The sequence below is a fragment of the Lemur catta genome, chromosome 1, assembly GCF_020740605.2.
Source record: "Lemur catta isolate mLemCat1 chromosome 1, mLemCat1.pri, whole genome shotgun sequence".
NCBI classification, from domain to species: Eukaryota; Metazoa; Chordata; class Mammalia; order Primates; family Lemuridae; genus Lemur; species Lemur catta.
Genome location: NC_059128.1, coordinates 20,397,996 through 20,422,489, shown reverse-complemented (window position 1 = coordinate 20,422,489; position 24,494 = coordinate 20,397,996). Strand labels below are relative to the sequence as shown.

Below are 24,494 nucleotides of genomic sequence, written 5' to 3'. Positions count from 1 at the left end.
ACAACTAAAAGAGAAGGCATCTACTATGGATATTATAAGAAATTTGGAAAGAGTTTAAGCTGGGAAATTACTACACTGCAATACCAACAGTCTTACAAAATGGCCAAAAAATAAATAAAGAAAAGTAACACATCAAGTGCTGGTCACATCATTACTACTTTTTTCACATTTATTTCTTAAAAATAGTTTTTTACACAGCAGTGTATTTCTTAAATTCAAGGCATGGATATATATTAAACACTTAGATTGGTATCAAAAATAAATAAAACAAAAACAAAACAAAGCAACCGGCCGGGCGCGGTGGCTCACCCCTGTAATCCTAGCACTCTGGGAGGCCAAGGCGGAAGGATCGCTTGAGGTCAGGAGTTCAAGACCAGCCTAAGCACGAGCGAGACCCCAACTCTACTGAAAATAGAAAGAAATTATCTGGACAACTAAAAATATATATAGAAAAAATTAGCTGGGCATGGTGGCACATGCCTGTAGTCCCTGCGATTCGGGAGGCTGAGGCAGAAGGATTGCTTAAGCCCGGGAGTTTGAGGTTGCTGTGAGCTAGGCTGATGCCACAGCACGCTAGCCAGAGCAACAGAGTGAGACTGTCTAAAAAAAGACAAAGCGACGGTAACTCTAGACTCAAGAGTTCAGATGAGTTTGAAAAATATCTATGGATTCAACCTGTATATATCTTTTGCTCTCTGTGAGATCAGCTCTACTCAGGAATAAAGAAGACAATATCCTTTCATATTCCATTTATTCCCAGGTATATTTTGAGTATATTCTGTAAAGCAAAATAGACTTCAACTATACAATAACAACAACAAAACAGACTCTATGAACGCAAACAATATCTTGTATCTCAGCAAGTTTGTTTGTGTTTTGTTTGTTTGTTTTGCTACAAATTAATTACAAAACTCATTGAGGGCAATCATCTTGTCAGTAGGAGGCTACAGTAACTGTCAAGACAAGATGACCCCACAAAAATGAGAGCCTGGAAGTGGTAAGAAGTAATCAGATATAGAATCAATTTTAAAGATAAAGCCAATAACATCTGCTAATGAACTTCCTGTGGGTCCATGTGTGAGAGAATAAGCTGATCCTTTATATGTATTTAACAAACAAAAGAACACTGTAAATTCCTACTAGAAGATTCGTTTCTAAAACAAAAATGCTACTATTTTGCAAGTTGGATATACTCTCTTCCTTTTCCTCTGTTAGGCAGATATTTTACACTAGTTCCTTCAAAGGAGAGAAAGAAGTTATAATTAACAATGCTTTAAGAGTAAGAGTAAGAACTGAGAGCCTTAGTAAAACAGTAGAGCTAACAGAAAAAAAACAAATAGCATATTGGAATGCTGGCTCTATGATTTAATGCATGTTAAAACTGGGTTGCAAAAGACTCTAATATATTATCTGGTTTTAGGCAGGCTTACAAAAGTTATCCATAAAACAGAAACAAAAAAATAGAAATTCAAATTCAAACTTTTAACCCCATTTAAGGAAATTATTCTTGCTTCAGGCTTTTTAGTATCTTTTTCTAGGGGAGTATTAAGCAATACAAAGATCATTAGCAGCATAATCAAAAGGTGTTAGGATATGTATTGGATACATTCCTAGAAATTACTATTCAAAGTTGAAAACAAAAAATACCTTCTGAAGGGTATTTCATGCATTCATTAAGTTTTAAGACCATTTTGTAATTATTAAGTTATTTCTCTTAAGTCAAATGCCTGGAAACAGAAATAACAGTTATTTAAAATCAGCCATTTTTTATGCATTTCTATTTCTGAAATAAAATATGGACAAGGAAACAAACAACTAGAGTTTCGAATTATGCATTTGGAACAAATGTTGTTTAATTTTCAAAAGAAAAAATTATCATTCATCTCAAGAGAAATGTTTGTAAGCTCAGTGTCTTTAATAACCATCAGGATTTCTTCCTCTCCTCTTTTTTCCTTAAAGGACACAAGCTTGCATTTGTTCTTATGTAAAAATATTTTTTTAAAGTTTAAAAATGAATCTCCAAATAATATAACTCATGTATACAGTAAGCACCTTCTAGTTTTTTTTTACTGAAATTTATAAAATATTGCTTCTTCAACATTAAATGACAAAATGAATTGAAGCAATAAGCAATTTAAATGATGAAGAAAGAAAAACTCAATGAAAACAGATCTGGACATTCATTTATGTTCTCTTTTAGAGTCAACTAAAGCCCGCTAAGGCTGCTTAACTTCTGCAAAGTACTGAAACAGATATGATATAGAACTCTTCATGTGGCCTATTCCCCTTGGTTTTTCACACCACAATTAATTGTAAGTATCATCATTTAGCCTGATACCCACACTGAGGGGATCATTCACAGCTACAGAAGGAAATAAAGTAAAACTAACAGTAGGTAAGTATGGGAAAGATGGCGGACAAGAAAAACAGCCAGCCAAAGTGTCTCTATAAGATAGACAGATTTTAGATGAAAGTGAAAAAAACAAACAGGCAGACAAACATAGACGAGATGAGGATCAGAAGGAAGGGTGCCTGTAACTACAGGAGACTCCACGGGAAGAAGCTGCAAAACAGAACTGGAAAGAGAAAGACATCAGCAAGGTCTAAACACGAGACGCTTGGAGAGCAGTGACAAGGGTAGGTGGAGCAGTTAAATTTCCCCTCCCTTGCATCTTGGACCGCTGGTGGCCTCCTGAGCTGCTGGTGAGACCTGCCAACACAGCCCAGAGAAGGCTGGCGCCAGTAAGCAGTGACCTCTTGCAGACAGGGCACTAGGCTCCCAGCTCCCTCAAACACGTCCCGCCCCACAGACCCAAGACAGTGGACAGGTGCCATACTCCTTCATTCTCCCTTTCCACTCCCCTACCCATGTAGCTGCCAAGAGAGACAATTTAGCCATAACCTGGAGCCATCTGCAGAGAACAGGACCTTTCCTTTTGAGACCCTGCAGCAGACTGAAGGGTACTCGGACTGTGAGCCCCTACCTGCTGGTCCTCCGAGGTGCTGTTTGCCTTGTGACTCCAGCAGAGGAGGGCAAATCTCGAGGCAGAGAGACATTGATCCAGCCTGGGCACCCCATGGGTGACTTGAGACCAGCACTCTTCTCCCTGGCAGGCTCAGGGGCTGATCTCCAGGGCCCAGGGAACAGGCCTGCAAGCCAGCCCATCCACCCAGGTATCCAGTGCATTGCCCGAGGGCACAGAAGGGATATTTGTGAACTAGTCTGTGTCTGTGCCTTCAGAGGCAGATAAGAGTAGGTCCCAGCTGCAGCTTCTTCAAAGGACAATCCTCCTCCCATAGGAGAGGGCTGCACTCCAGGTCAGGCTGTGATTCTGGGTATCAAAGTCAGGGGAGATCCACTGGCTTGAGGTCCTGCCTGCTGGCAGAGGCCAGAGAGAAACCACAGAACAGGGGAGGATGGAAAGCAGCAAGGCCTGCTCCAGACTGCAGGTCTCAGACAGCCCCCACCTCCACACACAGACTTTGTGGCTGAGTGGGGCCATTTCAGCCCCTCCCTGGCAGCTTTGCCCAGAAACAGAGAACAGACCTTTGACCACTTCTAACAGCATCTGTGGGGCTTGAGGGCAGGCTCATACAACCCAGCCTCATCCGGCCTCACCCAGCCTCACTCCCCCACTTCCCCTCGCTGCGATGGAGAATAAGGACACAACTGGAAGTACCAGGGCCCCACCCACAACCTGAGGCACTAGAGTGCCTCTCCAGATTGACCAAAGCAGGTTACAAGACCCAAAAACAACACTGAAGCTTGGTCCTCCCAGTAAGCACCACCTACTGACAGGGAGGTCAATTTACACACCCTTTTACTGCATTTACTGATTCATCATACAGGGTGCATTGACTCTCACCCACAAATACCACCTACTGGCTCAGAGATCAAACAGAACATGTCATTATCCAAATGAAAATCTAAAGGTAAGAAGCAACAGGTAATCCAGATGGGAAGGAATCAGCAAAAGAACTGCAGAAGTATGAAGAATCAAACAGAAAGCACACCCCCAAAGGGGAACACCAGCTCTGTAACAATGGATATCAACCAAATTGAGAACACTAAATAACAGAAGAAGAATTTCAAACCTAGACTGTAAGAAAACTCAGTGATACACAAGAGAAAATGGATACCCAACACAAAGAAATCACACACACAAAAAAAAATCCAGGACCTGGAAGAAAAATTTACTAAAGAAATTGAAATGTTACAGAAAAATCAAACAGAACTTCTGGAAATGAAGAATATATTCAAGGAATTACAAAACACAGTGGAAAACCTAGTGTTTTGTAACTTGCAAACTAGTACAACCTCTATGGAAAGTAATATGGAGATACCTCAAAGAGATACAAGTAGAACTACCATTTGATCCAGCAATCCTATAACTGGGCATCTACCCAAAGGAAAAAAAGACATTCTATAAAAAAGACATCTGCACTAGAACATTTATAGCAGTACAATTAACAATTGCAAAGATGTGGAAACAACCCAAGTGTCCATCTACACGTGAGTGGATTAAGAAAATGTGGTATATGTATACCATGGAGTTCTACTCAGCCACAAAAACAATGGTGACCTAGCACCTTTGTATTATCCAGGATTAAGCTGTAGCCCATTCTACTAAGTGAAGTATCCCTAGAATCGAGAAACAAGCACCACATGTACTAACCATCAATTTGGTATTAACTGATCAACACTTATGTGCACATATAGTAGTAACATTCACTGAGTGTTGGGCAGATGGAAGGGGAAAGGATAGAATGGGCATATTCACACCTAATGGGTACGGTGTGCACTGTCTGGGAGATGGACATGCTTGAAGCTCTGACTAGGGTAGGGCAAAGGTAATATATGTAACCTAAACATTTGTACCCTGTAATAGGCTGAAATAAAAAATAATAAATAAAATAAAATAAAATCATGTTAAAAAAAACACTAATAGTAAAAATTTTTAATAGAAAGTGTTCAACACGTTTGCTTCCTTCGCCAGGTCCTTGTAGTTAACTACACAGTGAGTTAAAGATTAAATGGCAGGCCTCTCAATTAAGTCCAAGTTAGAGCCAGTAAGACTGGCAAACTTTGACTTTACTCCTGAAATTCACTTAAAATCAAACTCTTTGCTTGTAAATGGTTGGTAGAGAAGTCATTGTCTATGGAATTAAATTTGAATATGGCTTGACCACCCCCATGCTCTGAATCGAAAAGTAAAGACCACATGTTCTTCTATTCGCCTTTATCTTTAACCCCTCCCTCTGCCATAGGTGCTCATATAAATGACTCCTCTCTCTTCCCAGTGTATATTCACTTCATTTTTGTGTTCTAAACTTTTTTCTTAGCATTTGACATAGCATTTCAAATGTCCAAAGCACTCTGTTGTTTCAGCCAATTCTCTGTAAAAGTCAAAGACTACTCTGGACTTATGACTACAAGTGATTCAATTAAGTATACTTTATAAATGACAACTGCAAAATTCATCATTTTACCTTTAATTTGACCATTTTATTATTTTTATTCTTGTTATTTTTTAAGAAGACAGGACTCTAACAGGAAATTACTCATAACATTCTAGTTAGTGTGTTCTTGGAGTATCTGGTTTAAATTTGTCTCCAAATTAATGTGTGGTGACTACAGCTTTATTCTACTCACACAACTTAAAATAGCTGTAGCACCAAAGAAAGACCACAGTCTGCCTAAAAATGGTCTAAAGTGTAACCATTAAAGTAAATACTAGAAGTCAACAGCTCATTTGCTTCTCTTTTTCATTTTCTAGAAAAATTTAAAATCAGAGAATTCTGCCTGCTATAGTCAAATAGTTCTTAGTCAAAAATGTGGCAGTATGATTTTGCAAAGTAGAAAAACTTTATAGAACAGACATCTGACAATCATATATACTTTTCCACATCATCAAAAAATAGCAATTCTAAACAGATGGTTAAATTAGAACTAAAACACAAAATTTAAAAACACTGATTCATTTTTTCCTCTCACAGATATCTTCTATGTGGAAATTTCAGGTTTTAATTAGATTTTTCTAAAAAAAAATCATTCATGACTCACATTCCAAAAGTTGTCTGACTAAAAAATAAAAGATTATATGGCAATTTGTTGAATGTAATAACCCTAAATTTAAATTCAATACTAAGAGTTCAATGAAAAGACACAAATGTGAGTCATTTTGCCTACAATAAATAAAGGAGAAAATATGAGAAATTTAAGCTCATATCCTGTTCCTACCATGTTTCTATGTAATGCTGGGCAAGCCACTATACTCTCTCAACTTCAGTTTCCACCATCCATAAAAATGGGAATCATAATTACACTTGCAAATGTGAAATACAATTACCATTTTTAAAGAGCCACATGTTGTATAAGAAAACTATTTCAAGTGTTTTTATACAACATACCCATAGCTTTAAAATATGTTACTAGGTATCACTTCACAAATGATTTAAATAAAGTATTTCACAGGAGGGAACAAAAATACATTTCTATGAATCCTGATCTATTTAACACAGGTTCCTATGAACTGCTATAGCCTTAGATGTTTCACAATTTGTGGTCTTAAAGCATCTCCTAAGTGTTTCATTGAAGTTAGTCTCATCTTCTGAAAGAAATAATTACAGAAAATAAGGTCCTCTAAAGAGAACCAAATATAGCTATTGAAATAAGTAACTATTAAATGAGATAGCTAAGTGTCTCAGATAACCTACAAAATCCATATACTGGCTGGAAATGGTTCTTACCAATTCTGATGCAATGGAAACGATAGGATTGGTAACCCTGACTTCTATGTCCATACCTACCAAAGGAGAGCTGGGAGCTCCTAGCAAGTCAATTAACTTTTTGGGCCAGAATATTGTCTACAAAATAAAGTATTGGGAGTTGATAATGTTTAAGGTCCTTTTACACTTTACAATTACACTGATGCCAAATGTTTCGGGAAATACCATCTTCGTCTCAATAGTCGAAGAGTTTAGCTTGTAAACTCTGAGACAATGCTTGTTAAACAAAAGCTATTACATAGATTTTTGTGGGGCAGAAAAACTGAGAAACTACTAAAGAATCTTCTAACACCGTCAAGGCTAGCTAACTAAAAGGTATGGCACCCACATGACAGCATCTCCTATAACAGAAAGTTCCAGGATGGATGTGATTATAGGTGGATTAAAGGAGGAAAGGGAAAATGAGGGTGGCAGGTGCTTCTGGCTTCCTCCAGGTTTAAGTATCTAGTACAAAAAAGCATATTCTCATAATTCTGCTTATAATACACAAGAACAATATATTATCTATACCCATAATTTCTCATATTCTTGTGTATTTACAATCAATAAAATCAGTAAAATTTTTCTTTCATTCATATTAGAAAACAAATGACTTTATTATGTTTCTGTTGGACTTAGGAAAACAATCTCAGAATATTTCTACCATTTTCTTCACAACATTTTTCTCATTTGCTTTTAAATATACCTGCACAAAATATTGTATATATTCTTTGATAAAACAGCTGTACTTATAAAACATATAAAGACAAAGAGTATAAATAGAATAATCTATAAAATAATGTCAATTTTAGATACCAGCTATTTCTAAAATATTATACAAACAAGTTCAAAATTAAAACCCATCTTTCTTTTAATACATTTATTAAAAATTACTTGAAATCTCTACAAAAATAGCCGGTGTCATTAATAAACCCATAACTATTTGAGTAAGAAACTTTTTAAAAATTAGATCAGATAGAGATCTGTTTAGATCAGACATTTAAAATCTTTACTATGTAAACTTTGATGCTGACTTGCTAAGCAAAAATGATTTAATTATCCACTATCTTTTGTTGATCCATAGATTCCAGTGAAACCAACAAAAATGTATTTCTGATAGAATAAACAGTATTATTAGTTTCCAAGTAAGTACCAGGAGAATCAAAAGATTAATATCAGTAAGATCCTTTTGGAACTAAAGAAGAAATCAAATATTTTTCTATAAAATTTAAGCAAAAGGAATAATAAATTTTAATGATACTGTAGACATGAGAAAATTCTTCCTATAATATTTCAGGAGGGCTTTTCCATGGTAAAAAGCTCATAATAAAGTATCAAATGCATATATAAAATCCTGTGGGTTGCATAATATTTGTTCTCTTTGTCATGCAAAATTGAAAAATAACATTTGACAAAGTAAAATCACACCCTGCAAAAAATGCACTTGAATACCACATATCACCACTCTTCAATGAGGAAAATATACTGAAGTTAGTTATTCTGTGCATATACACTAACAGCAATTTTCTATACTGATAAATGCTACCACTGGCACTAATGATCTCTATAAATTTTGATGCAGCTGTAACATTTCTTAGCTTATCAAGTAATACTAACATAAGTAACATAACTTAAAACAAGGCACAAAATCAAAATAGCAAGATTTTTTTAAAAATGTGTATATTGGTAGCCTAAGTAGCATCACACATTAGGCAAATGAGAAAGGCTTTCCTTTTGATTATAGCAGAGCTGAATTATAAACCCCCTTCAATCCATCAGGCCTCATTTATCAAGTTCATTGCATTGCTTAAATGGTAATCTTTGGGCTACTAGTTATTGGACTTTCCTTCACTGAAAACATATTTTTTTTTGGTCTGTTGTTTTAATTTCCCTCACTGTGGCCATTTTATATGTGTCTTTGTGTGTGTGTTTCTCTCCATATTTCCTTCTCTACATACATACATGTACCCATATTTCTTTATATACATACATGTATGTATATGTCGGTATACTTCTCTCTATAATTTACTTATAAATTATCTACTATGTATCAGGCTCTGTGCCTGGTCTGAGAGATGCAAAAATGGCTAAGATGTGATCCCTCTCCTCAAATAGCAAGCACAATTATAAAACTGCCCACCTGTTTGGATTGCTTAACACATGTGCCTTCAATACCACTTGCCAATGGAACTGTCAGCAATTTTCACATGGGTGCCTCCTTTGTGGACCATCCCTCTCAAATGATTCCACATAGTTTGGCTCTAAACTTCAATCAGCACACTTCTATGGCTTTATTATTAAGTATACCATAGGCACATTATTATTATTATTATTATTATTATTATTATTATTAACACATCATTAGACATACCACAGGCAATCACTCAATATTTGCAAATTGGTTGATTGCCTGGTTGAACCATGATTGGCATATACTTGGAAACATAAAAATAACAAAATAATGGCAGCTACCATTAACTAATATCTTATTAGATACCAACTATTGTGCCATGTACTTTACATATATTCTCATATTCAATCCTACAATAAAGGCATTATTATACCTGTTTTAAGGATGGTAAAACTTAGGCTTTGAGTTTTAAGCAACTTGCCTGAAGTCACACAGCTAGAAAAGGATTAAAATTAAAAGTTTTACCCATAACCACTAATGCTATACTATCTCTGCAGATGGCTCAATCCAACAAAATTCTGATTCATAGCTAATTTCACTAAAGAATGGGTCAACACAAACTGTTAAATCAACTGAAAGTATATAACAATCATGTATGCCAAAAATAAATATTAAAGAAAAGCAAGCATATAAGCTGTATATATTTGTATATATATATGTATCTTTAAGATTACACCCCATTTTACAATACAGAGACCATCTTTTCTCTGCATTAGCACTCATTGTCAAGACTTGACTATACAGTTTTAACAACTAAAAAAAATTTTGTTTTTAATAATTGGTCAATTACAGATCCCCTATATCTTAGCCTCAGGATCCAGCACAATGCCTGCCATGTAGTGTATGCTCAGTACATAACAATGTAATAAAATCATTAATTCCTCAAACCGTTCGAAGGTGAATGTTCCATTTATATGGATGTGTGATAACACATAGATCTGGAACATCACAAATCACAAATAGAATCAGTGAATAAACACTTATTTTAAGTAGAACAAGGTAAACTTTACATTTTTAACATATCAAATTTTTCATCACTATTTCTTAAATGCAGATAAAAAATATAAAACATGTTAACAGAATCTTTTGCCTAAAATTTTAATTATGGAAAAGTTGGAAAATTTAGCATTATCTCCACAACTACACCCTGACAACAAATACATTAAATATGTGTGAACACTAGACAAATCAAAACAAAGCATGACATAAGAACTAAAATAAAGCTGTTGTCAAGATTGTAGACCTAAATTTAGCAATTTAAGCACATTTAATATAAACTCCAAATTAACTTGTATTTTACTTCCTTGGTTTTAACAATTACTAGAGAGATAAAAATATACATATATAATGTAATGAAATTTTACAAACAACAGGAGGAAAGGTGAGAAAAACATAAAGAAAGTTTTTCTGTAGAAGTTATGAATAGTTTTTAGTATAATAGATTTCAGTAACCCTGATCTTGTACATATAGCATTAACTTGGCCCATGCCTATATTGCCTTATCCTATCATCCACACTTTAATGGTCTTTTTCACATTTGATTTCTATGACTCTCCACCAAAAATCCTGTAGGAAGCTGGTGGAAGAAATAGAAAGCAATTTTAAATATTCTAGTCACCTATTCTTACTTGACTTTTTGCCACAAGAGAACCTCAAAAGTAGTGACTTCTAAAAATCCCCACCATTCTATCCAGCATGTGATATATGGCAGTCATTCAAAATAAATTTACACATCTACTCAAAGGAAAGCAGTGAGCCTGGTGGGGATGTACTAAAGTTATAATCTTCTTAATCTTCACTCTCTGTGACTATGAAAATGAGGATAATAGTATCAATTTTATAAAATTAGTATGAGAATTAAAAGTTATAATGCCTACCATATAAGTGAACACAACCATTAAATATTTTGAGTCTCAGCTTCCTCAGAGATTAAAAGGGATGAATATAACGTAACTGCTATAAACTGAATGTTTGTGTCTCCCCAAAATTGATGTTGAAACCTAATCCCCAATGTGATGGTATTTAGAGTTGGGGCCTTTGGGAGGTGATTAAGTCATAAAGGTGGAGCCTTCATGAATAGGATTAATACTCATATAAAAGAGACCCCAAAGAGCTCCCATCCCCCTTCTGCCATATGAGGACACACAAAAAAAGAGTCATCTATGAACTAGAAAGCAGGCCCTCATCAGACACTGAATCTGCCAGCATCTTCATCTTGGACTTTCTAGACTCCAGAACTAAGAGAAATAAATTTCTATTGTCTTTAAGCCATCCAGTCTACAGCATTCTGTTATAGCAGCTCCAACAGTCTAAGACATCCAAAGAGTTGAGAGAATTAAATGATGAGTAGGCATATGAAAATCAGCTGGAATAAATGCCTGGCATATGGCAGGTTTTCAATAAGTCATTATTCCTTTCTTTCTTTTTTACTAGGTCTCTAAATTTCAACTTTAAGACACAGAAGAAATTTAAAGTTAAACTTATTAGAAGGCGACTGGTTGGCTGAAAAGAGGAAAAATGACAGCAATCTAATAAACTATCATTTTTTTCTGGCACCAATACAACTTCCCTATGAAAGACTACAATTACCATTTATTAATATATAAAATATTTTATAGAAGAAATATGACAAGAAATTAAAGTGAGTCTTTCAAATTAGAATTCATTTATATTTTTACCTTTTCTTCTAGTTGGTCCTTCAAACACTGATATTTTAGCTTCAATTTTTTGTTCGCACTTTCATTCTGCATTAATTCCTCTGTCAATCTGTCACACTGTGATTTCAACTTCTCCATCTGACAACGATGGGCTTTAGCCATATTCTTATCTTCTAAACTTTCTGCCTGAGAAAAAGAGAAGGTGAAAAAAGAAAGTCCTCTGGCCATAGCCAAATTATACCAAACAAATTACAAATTATATCAGAGGGAAAATACTTCAAGATTTTAGCTCTTTTCAAAGTATGCATAGTTAAACATTAAAATAAACACAAGAAAATACTCTTTGCATTTATTCAATCATTGATCCATACCTACTGAACATTTACTAAGTGATAGGTACTATACTAGGTGCTGAAGATAACAGATACAAACAGTAAAAGAGACGGATGTAACAATCAATTGAATGATAATAAATGAGAGGTGCTTAATGAAAGTGTAGGCTGGATTTTTGATAATTCAAAGAAGGGACATGAATTCTGCTAAGAAGGTAATGAGTCATTACAGAAGTGTCCCAAAAGAGAAATACTCTGAGGTGATATTACTGACTGATAAGTTTCCTCATCTATAAAAGGAACTTATCTGCCTGGTTTTTATGAAAGAATTGTATAGTTTTTGTACAAGTAGTTATTGATCCTACCCTCATGAGGGTAAGAAGATTATAAACTATAAGAGCCAAGAAACTACAAACTTAATATGAAAGAATTTACCAGTAATTATTTCAGCACCAGTAGTGTAATAAAATACCCATTTATTGATCTTCACTTGAAATATAACCAGAATCAGCTTCAAAAATATTAGAAATAATCTATTCTGTGTATGGGATTCAATAAAGATTTTCCAGGCATGTGAACTTAAAGAATTTTAAAATAACAACAATGTTAATTTGTCGACACTGCTCTGAGACCTTTTTGTATACAGTTTTTCCTCATTTCATCCTCACAACACTTCTCTAATAATTCCTTTCCCTCTCAGCAGAGTTGGTGTACCTTTAAGGTACCAACAGTAGTACTGTTAAGGTACTATTATTGCCTTATTGCCTCCTTTTTTAAAACTGAAGCAGAGAAAACCTAATAACTTGCCCAAGGGTAGTGAGTAAATTCAGAGCCAAGATTTGAACCTAAGAATTCTTTCTAGCATCCATATGTTTAAAACTGTCACACTGCCTCTCGAAAGGTATAATATCATAAGGTTTTAAAAATCATCTGGGTGCAACTAGCAACATTAACTGGCCATACCTACCAGTTACTAACAGTCTGTAAGCAACTACGTATAATCTGCTTAAAATACATATTTTAATGCCTAAAACATATCTGTTTCTTTTATTTTTATAAGTTTGTTATATGTGTTTAATTAGGTATATAGGAACACAGTCAACAGAAACAATTTCCTGGAAGGAAGAAGTTTGTGAGTTGTAGACAAAAATCTATATTTTATTTACACCACAAAATTCACCTAAGACCTGATGCCACTTTGAATTAACAATAGAATTGATTTTTTTATGAGCAATCCTGTATTCACAGCCCCAAAATAAATTTATAAAATAAAGTCTCTCATCAGGAAAATTGTTCAATTACGATTTTAGGTTTCAGTAGAATGCTTTTACTTTTCTTTATGTCCCATAAAAAGCACAGGTAAATAAGAAGATTCCCTTTGAGGAAAAAGGGGGAAACTTCTCATTTAAAAGCCAGCTTATAGAGACTCAAGAATCAACGGTACTCATCTCTTGCACCTTCGTACCTCTCTATCGATGTCTCATTTGATAGCTTGAAATCAGCCAAGATGGGGATATTTATACCACTGAACTTTGGAAATGCTATAAAATCAAGGTTTTTTTCCTCCACAAGAGCTTGTTTTAACATGCTTATCAGCACACCAATGCCTAAGTTTTACTAAGAACTTACCTATGGTTGTGGTACATTTATATTTCATTTTAGGGTTTATAAAGTAATGTATTTACAACAACCCAGTGATACATAAAGGCTTCACTATTCCTATTTTATTGATGAGGCATAAAAATGTGAAGTAAACTGACCAAGATCCTATGTCCATCAAGTGGCTAAGGCATAGAACTCTAATCCTGCATCTTTTGATTCCAATACAAGACTCTACGAAATGATTTTGTTGAAATTACAATGAGGTTATAGTCCAATATCCTGAAAATATTAATAACAGCTACAGTATATCATTAAAATATTTTAAATTTAAAAATAGGTAAGAGGGGTGGTGATTCTCGATGGAGAAAATTTTTGTACAGAGAAAAAATATAGGTGATGTATCGGACTCAGAAAAAGTAAACAAATTAAGGTGAAGCTGAAAAACACAGAAATATAACATTTATAGAGCTAGTACCAAAACCCTATTGTGTGCATAATTCAGTATACTATTAAATCTCCTATGATGATCACTGCAGTCAGCTCTTTTTAATTAATATAAATAGGTAAAGTATAGAGCTATATTCATAAAATAGCATGAGAGATTGTTCCTTAAGGGTAATTTATTTGGTTTAAAAGGAAATTGGTGGGCTCTCACAAGCTCTGGTTCTCCTTTTAGCTCTTGTCCCTCTGCTATACCACATTAGGGAACAGCTGCAACACCCCTCCCAGACCTGTCTTTCAAATTAAAAAAAAAAATAAAGTATAAAAGGTTACAGAAAATCCACAGAATACTTGTAAATTATAAGTTATTTACACATAGGTAATTCCTTACAGCTTTATTGTCATCTCACTATAAATGAACTCAAAGCACTTCCTAAAGAAAGGATGAGGAAATCAATTTTCCCATATGACATGGGCAAATCCAAACCAGACAGATCACAGAGTTAAGACAGAAGCAAATCTTCTGCTTTCCAGAATTCTAAACACTGCAACCCAACATCTATTGAGTATTTTCTGTATGTCTGGAACATTATGTGAGATACCCAAGACATGGTGCCTGCTCTCTGGAGACAAACCAAAATATAAGGCAGCACCAGTGTGCTAAACTAGAGGTACCAACAATGAGTCATGGAAACACAGAGGGACCAAGAAATTTTGCCCAAAGTCAATTGAGAATTAGCCCAACCTCAGTAGAGATTTACTCCAATTTCAGTAGATCCATAAAAGAACTAAAAAATTAATTGAGCCTTGAAGGATTAGGCAGAATTTTTCCTCCTGCAGATTGGAAGCAAGACCAATCCAGATAAAGAATAATCAGTGAAACCTATGTGTAGAAACGTACAGTGGTCTGAGCAATGCTGGGGAGCACTAAAGGCAATAAATGTGCATAAGTAAGGTGGGGCCATTTCTAGGAGGGCAGGGCTAGCATGGAGCCTTTGTTCCAGAGACAGTAAAACAATAAAGGAAAGTTTGTGAGCAGAAAGTGACACAATCGATACACATTAATATTTTGAGAAAGGAAATCAGGTGGTATCTGAAGGCTGAAAGGGAGGAGTTGGGGTTAGAAAAAAGGACTAGGAGGAAGTAGGGAAGCTACTTAGAAGCGTGCCTAGGTAGTCCAAATTAGTCATGACCACTCATAAATTTCTTACTGCACCACTGCCCTACTCTACTTCAGAGGAAGAAAAGCAACCATCAGTCAAAATTCACAACGCCCTCAGACCATCCCTACCAATTTACCCAATCTTACTAGTTTCTTCTAAAACCTTCAGAGGAAGAGATACCTTGTCTCCTGTTGAATGCTATCTATCCTATTTTTGACCCAACCCCCTCACATCTTCTCACGTACCTTAACCATCAACCTCTGCCAAATGGAATGAATGCTTTTTTACTTCTTTTAGCTTGCCTGCCATATTTAACACTCAATTTTGCCTTTCTGAAATGTTCTACCTGGGTTTCCAAGACACTACAACTTCCTCCTAAATTACTTACTTAAACATTGGTATTCTAGCATTTCAACTTCTTCAGTCCCCCTACACAAATCTCATCCAAATCCCATGATTTCAGCTAACACCTATGAGTTACAGGTTCCCAAATATCTCACTTTAGTCTCAATTTCTCCCTCAACTCCTGACCCATGAGGTACTAAACTGCTCTACCCAAACTTTCATAGTTAGTCTTAAGGTCTCTCCCACCTAGCTCAACATGTTAGAAAACTGGGTTTACCACTTTTCTCTCCAAATCTGCTGTTCTGTCTATATTCTCCATGTTGGCAAATAGCATCTTTATCCACTTAGTCAACCAAGTCATTACCTACTCATCCTTGATTCCAAACCTTTTCCAGGATAGTAAAGTAGTTAAGAACAGAAGCAGTTGTTTACTTGAGTTCAAATCCTGTCTCAAAGACCTTGGGCAAGTTATTTCACCTCCAGTGTCTCAATTCTTACATCAGGGAGAAAATACTACCACACAATCTGCAGGGATAATGTGACTATTAAGTGATTAACACATGTAAAGTTTTTAGAGCGGTGACTGGCACAGAGTGTAGAGAAAAATGTTTGCTAGTAGGATTACTATTGTCACGGCCAATTAACCAACATGTAATATGTATTTTATTTTCTTTAAGATCAGCTCTTTTTCTCCATATCCCTAATGCTACTTTTATGTCCTCATCAACTCTAAAAGATTATTACTCCCCATTTCACCAATATTAAGATGTATATTTTTCACATTTTACCCATCTCTGACTTGGGATGTTGTCTTATAGTTGATACTTTTATAGGCAGGAGGCAGTATTTTTACTTCTTAGTAACATACAACAATGATTGTATCTTAGTTTAATGAAATGTAGTAAACGGTCTCTTACCTAATCTTTCAGCCTCCATTCTGACCTGCTTACCCCAATTCATGATCCCAAATCCATTACTCCCAAAAGGCTATGTAGGACAGGGTAAGAACTCATAAAATAGGTATAAGCATTCTACAAATATCAGCTATTTCAATATAATTTCATCTTGCATCATGAGCATTTATCCATTCATTCATCTGTTCAACAGATCTTTACAATATTCTAGAAACTGTTGTAGGCACTGAGAATATAGCTGTGAACAAAAAAGACTCAAATCTCAGTCCTCATGGGGTTTTCATCCTAATAAAAGGAGATTTAAAAATAAATAAATAATATGGAATCTATGTCTATGATGATAAGTGCTATGGAGGAAAAAAATAAAGCAGGGAAGAGGGATAAATTTATTGTACTCCTTAGCTGGGCATGGTGGCGCTCGCCTGGAGTCCTAGCTACTAGAGAGGCTGAGGCAGGAGGACTGCTTGAGCCCAGGAGTTTGAGGCTGCAGTGCGCTATGATGACACAACTGTACACCTCTACCCAGGGAGACAGTGAGATCCTGTCTCCAAAAAAAAAAGAAAGAAAGATGTAACACACTCCTGACAATCATGGTATGAAATGATTGCCCTGCATGCTGATAATGCTAATACCATTAGACCTTAGAAACACTTCCCCTCAAATGCAAGAATTCAATTAGGCATTTACTCAGGCAATTTTGATTCAGAAAAGAAGGGGTAAATCTCAAAAGCCTTGGGTTTACACAGCCCATAAGCTTATCCACTTTAGTTACCATACTAATAAGGACTGTGGTTATAGCTTCTATGGCCTTGACAAGTCTTTGCTTTTATATTTTAGGAGGTCATAAATGTTGAATGAGGGCACGTTTCAGGTCCACGACTTACTGCCACCTCTGCCTCTCCCGAACTCCCCAAATAGCTACACGTTCTTTTTAAAGGGCTTCAATGCTCTGAAATAGGTGCTCCCAGGTGGCTGCTATAACTCATTTCAACCTGGCCGAACAGGCACGAATAAGCTTCTTTATTGTTGGTTTTATCTTCCCTTCAGTGCTTGGGAATACAGAATGATGTCTAAACGTTTACGCTTTATTAACTTCATGAGCCACCAGAAAAATTCCTTCAGTATCATCAGGATAATTCAGCACAGGTACCTTCAGTGTCCTAATATGATTCTCAGCCTCACTCTTTTCTTTCTTAAAGTGCTTCATCAGCTCCTGGATATTTTGCTCGTGTTTTGTTTTCACATTCTGCAATGATGATGTGAGATCTTTCAGCTCCCTCTGGTGAACATCGCGCTCTAACTTTAACTGTGTGATGACTGCAGCTGTTTCTTCATCCCTGGATTTCACCTGTGCCGTGAGGTCAGAAAGTTCCTTCAGCACCGCTTTCTTGGCTCTCTCTTCCTCGGCCAATTTATTAGCAAGATCTGCTCGGATGGCACTCAAGTCCTTCACGGACTCTTGCAACTCAAGAAGTTTAGCTTTGTCCTTGGCCTGGCTTTTCTTGAGCTCTGCAATTTCTTCCTCTAGGTGAACTTTCTCAGTTCTCACCTGGCTTTGAGTCTTACTCTGCTTTTTCAATTCACTTTCTAGTCTCTGAATGGTATCCAGGGAACGCTTGACTTCTAGTTCAAGGTCAGCTTGATGACACTTAATATCACTTAGTTTCTCCTCCTTCAAGTGAAGCTCCTCCTCTTGAAGGGCACGCTTGGTTAGGACATCATTCAATTCCTTTCGAAGACTCTCTGTTTGTTGTAACGTTGCATACAGCTGACTTTTCATTTCATCCTTTTCTTTTAAAATCTGTCAGGTTAAGAACATAAAGCAAAAAAAGTTACTGTAAAATTCGCCATAGACTCTGCCAGTTAACAAATAAAGATTAATCTGCAAGGAGACAATTCATCAAACAATACTTTGTATTTTCCAATTCTTTAAAAAAAAAACATTTTTAGGCTAGAAAGGGGGAAAAATATATAATAACTCTGAAATAGCACCACACTAAAATATGTTTCAGATTTTCATCACTAACACTTTTATCAAACCATGATCACAAATAATTATCTAGATGTAAGCTATTATAAAATTGAGCAAAAAGGAATGGGGAAAGAAAAGACTCCTATTATAAAGATAATTTACCAAAGGTTGAAATAAAATAGTATTACCTAAAATAAAAATGATGTTCTTTCCAATGACACAAAAGGAGAAACCCCAAAACAGACATGGAAGCATGCAGATATAATCTAAGAAAGGTTATGTTTCAATCAGTGATTATTTTAAAAATATCAATAGTGACAAGACATACATCTATATGCAACTGGTAGCTTTGAAGCCCACACACATAGAAATCAGATTAATTTAAGATTAGAAGAGGTTGGGAAGAGGCTCAAAAGAAAAGTCAAGGGACTAAAAGTCCATCACCCTCTGCCAGCCGCTGTGGGGGTTAGGGTCACATTGAGGGGCAGAGGCCAAGAATCAACCCCTCGTGGCCTCTAATTCTCACCACCTAATCACTGCAAATAAAACAGGGGGCAGCCAGGGGAATGGAGGTCATTTTCTGTACAATACTGGCACCAAGGACAATCTCTGTGCCTGCTTACCGATGCCCACCATGATTTGAAACAGGAAAAAAAAAAAAACCAACAATTAAGACACATTTCAGAATTAGAAATAATGAATTAAAATATAAATATTTGCAAGGCATTTCTACATTTTATATTTTATACTTTACTGTGAAATAACTTATGATAAAACGTAATGAGGCAATCACTCCAAAAAAGAGTTTCCTCAAATCCCTGTCAGTTTTAACAGGGAGAAAGGAGTAAGAAGCTAACACGAGAAATAATAAAAGGAGGTGAATAAGCAGTTAAGCTCCGACCAGAGAGAACTGAATTTGATTCTCAGTCTAGCCACCAGCGGTTCTATGGCCCTAAGGAAATTATTTATCTTGATAGAGGTAATAGTAATAGCTACTTCATAAGGTTGTGATGAAGATTAGTGGGAAAGGGCTAACAAATGGTGCAGTGGTTATGTGCAAGGAAGAACCAGGGTCTCAGGGGGAGGTATTTATGCAAGGTAGTAGTCAAAACAATGAAAAGCGGGGATAACTGATGGACCAATGTCCTGAAATGGAAGGACTCTGGAATCAGATGAAGGAGTTCACTTTTGAAGGAATTTAAGGCAGGAAAAAGAGAGAGAAATATAGGTAAGTCTAAGGAGAGATGTACTATTTTTCTACTGCTAAATAACAATTTCCAACAAACTTAGTGGCTTAAAACAATGCCCACTTGTCATCTCACTGTTTCCAATAGGTCAAAAGGCCAGGTAAGGTATTCATTCTGCTGAAGGTCTCCTAAGGCTAAAATCAAGGTGTCAGCTGGCCTGGCCTCTTATCTGGAGGTTCTAGGGGAGAATCCACATCAAGCTCATTCAGCCTTCTGACAGAATTTAGTTCCCTACAGTTGTAGGACTTTGGGTCCTCGTTTCTTTGCTAGATTTTGACCAGGGGTTATTCGAAACTTCTAGAAGTCACCTGCATTTCTTGCCTCATGGACTCCTCCATCTTCAAAGCTAACAACAGCTCAATGAATCCTTCTCCTTCTCACGCTTCAAATCTCTCCTACTTCCCCTTCTCCCAACAGACAGACAAATTTTTCTATTTTATGGGCTTATGTCATGAGATGGCCCATCCAGATAATCTCCTTATCTTAGTGATGTCGTATTCACAGGTTCCAGGAATTAGGGTGAGACATCTTCAGGGAGTTTAAAGCAGATAACATAGCCCCCTGGGCATGAGTGAAGAGACTTCCAGGCAGTCCTAAAAATTAAAATCATATTTTTATGATGAAGTTCTATCAGGTAAAATAATCTTTGATTACAAAATATTATGTCTTCCTGAAATTGGTTTAAACAGCAAGGATATGTATTGTTCTCACATAACAGGGAGTCTGGAGTTGGGTGGTTCAAGAAGAGTCCTTCAAAGCTCAAGCTCTGCTATTCTATAACTCTGTATTTTTTTATAATTCCAGCTTATGCCCTCTTCCTAGTGTTCTAAGCATCACATCAATTCATGAGAAAGATGACAGCATTAGGGCAGACAGTCACAGACGATGTTGGTCAAGTTTGGAATTTCTGTGGCAATTTAGATACTAAAAACTAAGTAACCTCCATCTACTCGCTACTGGTTAATTGCTTGCTAGCAGCCACAGCCTAAGATTTTGTACAGACATTTTCTCTGAGTCTGAAACTGTCATTGTCTCCACCGTCATCTCAATACGGAGGACATTCCCAGGGGATCTCAGTTGAATAGCCTTTATCTTGAGGCAATTCAAAACAATGGAATTGGGTCTCTTTTGTCTGTCCAGGAATGCTTAAATACTTGAAAGAAACCTGAGAAAAATGCTTTTTTTACTTCATTTTTATTCTTGCTAAGTTTCCTACCTCCCTCTGTGCTTAGACTAAGTTTTGCTTGAATAGACAATTTGGCTTTTCCAACCCTAACCCTAAAAGGCTCTAAATTATCAGCCTTGTACTCAGTCAATTTGGATTGTAGATTGCAGATGTCAGGCTCTTCACCTGAAAAAAAAAAAAAAAAATCTGTGCTTTTAGATAGACCAGTTTCAACCTAAACTTGTCTTTCTCTTGTAGGACCTTTCTGAAGGCTGAAATATGTACACAACACACTCCAATATACTAACATTTTCCTACCAGCCACTTAATACCATCTTCTGATTGGTAGTATCAATGCCCCTAAGTATGATTTCTGGTGGTTTAACTAACCACTTCCAACCACATAGCAAGGTTTACCAACTTTCCCTTTAGAATAGAATAACCCTCCCTGGCTCCTACCCTGCTTCTCCACTCAATCAATCCTACAGTTTAAGTTCTTCTACAGATAGCTCCTTACTCCTAGAATGCAAATGCAAATTTACATCACCTTGAATTTCTTTGGCTGAGCTGCTCCAGATACAACATGTCAAAACTGTAGCTCCACCTCACTGCAATTCTCTCAGCAATATCCTCCTTTTGTGAGGCTTCATTCTCAGGACAACAGCAAGACAATTTTGGCCATTAAAAGCATAATAGCCAGAGGGAAGAGAAAATCTCTCTTCTTGTTTATCTTTTTTATGAGTAAGTAAACATTTACCAGAAGCACCTCAACAGACTTCCTACCTCATTCATCACTGATGAGGTCAGGATTGTGTGGCTAATGATTGGCTTACATTAATTACTGAATGGAGTGGATGGGGGGAGAGAGGAGGTAACCATGACCACTATAGAAGCCAACTGATATTTCTTTGCAAATTTCCATGATACTATACTATTCAGTAGAAGAATTGGAAGTAGAGAGCTGGGTTGATTCCAGATTAGAAATCAGTAAAATGAGGTGACAAAGAAACAAACTGAAGATGCTGGTGAGTATGTCATAAAAGTGGCTTTTAATGAAGTCCAATCTGACAGGAAGAAACAATTCAGAAAATGGCTGGTCAACCAGAGGAATGTGGAAAGATGAAAATTGGGTGTTAATGGTTAAAATAGGAAAAGAGAACAGAAGAACTGTAAAAGATCAGAGATTGAGATTCTAGAACTGAAGGCTTTGAAAATAGAGCAATTAAAGATGGAGACAAATTTTAACCACAGAAACTAGTTGCTGATGTAGAGAGATCTGAATGAAGGTCACTGTAAAATAGGAAATTAGTGAAGTACAGTACAAGCAGACAGAGTTCAGTGGGTTGCAGACTTGAAGTTTGAAGTCACTAAGGATGATGGTAAGAATTACAAGTAATAAAACAGGTTGAGGGAAGCCAGGTGCCAAAATCCTTGAGAAATAACTAACGGTCAGGAATAAGAATGGGGGAAAAACGTTCTAAGCAGGCAAACCAAGCTTCCAAAGATGGGACCTAGGGGAAGATTATAAAAAGAAGGCCTTAAAACAGCTGTGTGAAGCCAGAAGAATGGTGTTGTTGAAAACCACGATGGAGACAAGAACAAGAGCCAACTCCTCAGGGGCCTGACCACCAAGTATATACAGTTTTTTTAATTAACTAAAAGGGAAATGGGGGAGATTTTTTTTAAAATGTTATTTTTCTGCAGGTGAGGGAAAATGCACACAGATTGCTAGATTATACTAATACATCAGTACATTATTCTTTCTTAAATTGCATATGATAGGACTGTATACACACTTAAAAAGTGGTATACTTTAGCACTTACTCTTCTTACTTCCAATCATTAAAAAATTCAGATTTTATAACACAGCGTCTACTACATCTAACACTTTTTTTTTTTCTCAGCAGGAGGGAAATACACAGAAGAAAAAGATGGCAATTTAAGATTCTTGAAGTCAAATACTATCAAGCAAAAAGCTCAATACATGGGCAAGCCAATTATTCTGCCAATACATCAGGGGGGAAAAAATGAAAACGTAGGAAGCATTCCCATTATCCATGTTAAGAAAAGAATACAAAAAAATTTGGAAACATTCAGAAAAGCATATACTATGATTAGTATCCAAATTCAAATTTTTTCCTTTATCATTTTCAAAGCATATATAAAAACCAATGATTTCAAATAGCGTTTTAGAAAGAAAAAGAGAAATAAAAATATCACAATTTACAACTAGATTAGTTTTATCAACAGTTTTGGGTCTTCCAGCATGTGTTCATAACACATCCCTAAAGTACATCATGATTCCCTGATGTAAATATTCATGTGATTGTCTGTTAAGGAAAGCATGCAATGTGATCTTTGTTTTGTTCCGCAATGATATACTGTTTGTTTGATATTACATATCCTTCAGTAATGAAGTAGTTTTGTAACATATATATCTGATAATCTTACTAAGATTTCAGAAATGTGTAAAGCAGGGGAAAAAAGCAATTTTTAAGAGAAAAAGCCTTTTGACTTTTAACATATTTTTAAGTGGCAAATCTTAGAAAATAAATTATGCTACAAAAAGAGAAACAAAAGTAGGCACAAAATCATTTTGCAAATACAAAGACTACATCATTTGAACATATAACTCAACAATGCTATTTATTAAATTATTAAGTATTTAAACTATAATGTTATATTTGTAAACGAGTATCACTTTTATTTTAATATATACTTCCAAATTTACCTTGGAGTCACTTTTTAGGGGAAAATAATTAACCCTATAAAACAAACAGGTTGTAGACTGTATTCCTAATACCTTAAGGTAATTTTGTGATTTTATTAAGAATTAACTATCCCTTAGAGGTAATATTCAGTAGTATATTTTAAAATATACGTTTTTTCCAAAATTATTTACCATGTATTTCCACATCACAGATTTACTGGACACTTGAATATGCGGTAAAACATTTCTTACCCTTTTTTCCCTGATTAACCATTGCTCTAACTACAACATGCTGCATTAATTTTTAAGGCTTTTAACGGAGAAATTACAATGCCTGCTGTGATAATTGTGATACTACCCTAACTGTGGCAATCACTTTAAAACTACTTCTTTGCTTATCATTAGTGATGCTAAGTGATAAAAATAATTATATCAGAAATATTCTGGGAAATGATTGTTTAACAATTTTTAATATTCTAAAAACTCAATCTAGAAAACTCTCAGCACCATGGATTAGGATACTGTCTGATGACATGGACCCTTCTAAATTTCCTCTAATTAAGTAAAAGCCCCAGATGATTATCAATAAATCAATTCCCTCAACCACTCTTCTCTCTAGCTACTTCCCTTACAGCCAGGCTCATTGAACCAGTTGCCACATCAGGCTGACAACAGAATAATCAAGGTAGAGCAATTTCCAGGAATCAAATCAGTTCAGATTCAAGTCTGAAAGCTTTAGAACTGCTTTACCTCAGGGCAACCAGCCACCTAGTATGTGTCAGATGGGTTAAAATGAAAAGCAATCCACAGTAAGTGTGAAGTGATCACTTCCTTCATCTTCTATATGTCCAAGAAATTCATATGTAAAAGATAAAGTATCTTCTGCATGACAGCTCATCTGAAATAAGCATCTGTCACTCTTAAATGCCAAAACTTGATTTTATAAATATAATGCCCTACATTTTGTTTTCTTTTGAAAGAAAATCA

At 35.8% G+C, this 24,494-nt stretch overlaps 1 protein-coding gene across 4 annotated transcripts in view; it reads right to left on the bottom strand.

Moving 5' to 3' along the window:
* CEP128 (centrosomal protein 128) overlaps positions 1–24,494 on the bottom strand; it is a 338,052-nt gene that overhangs the window by 207,691 nt on the left and 105,867 nt on the right. For all 4 annotated transcript variants that reach the window (XM_045562464.1, XM_045562473.1, XM_045562480.1 and 1 more), the window contains 2 exons: positions 17,564–18,214; positions 11,638–11,802 (listed from right to left, as the gene is read on the bottom strand). In XM_045562464.1, the coding sequence (XP_045418420.1) occupies positions 11,638–11,802; positions 17,564–18,214 (816 nt within the window). The remainder of the gene's footprint in view (positions 1–11,637; positions 11,803–17,563; positions 18,215–24,494) is intronic.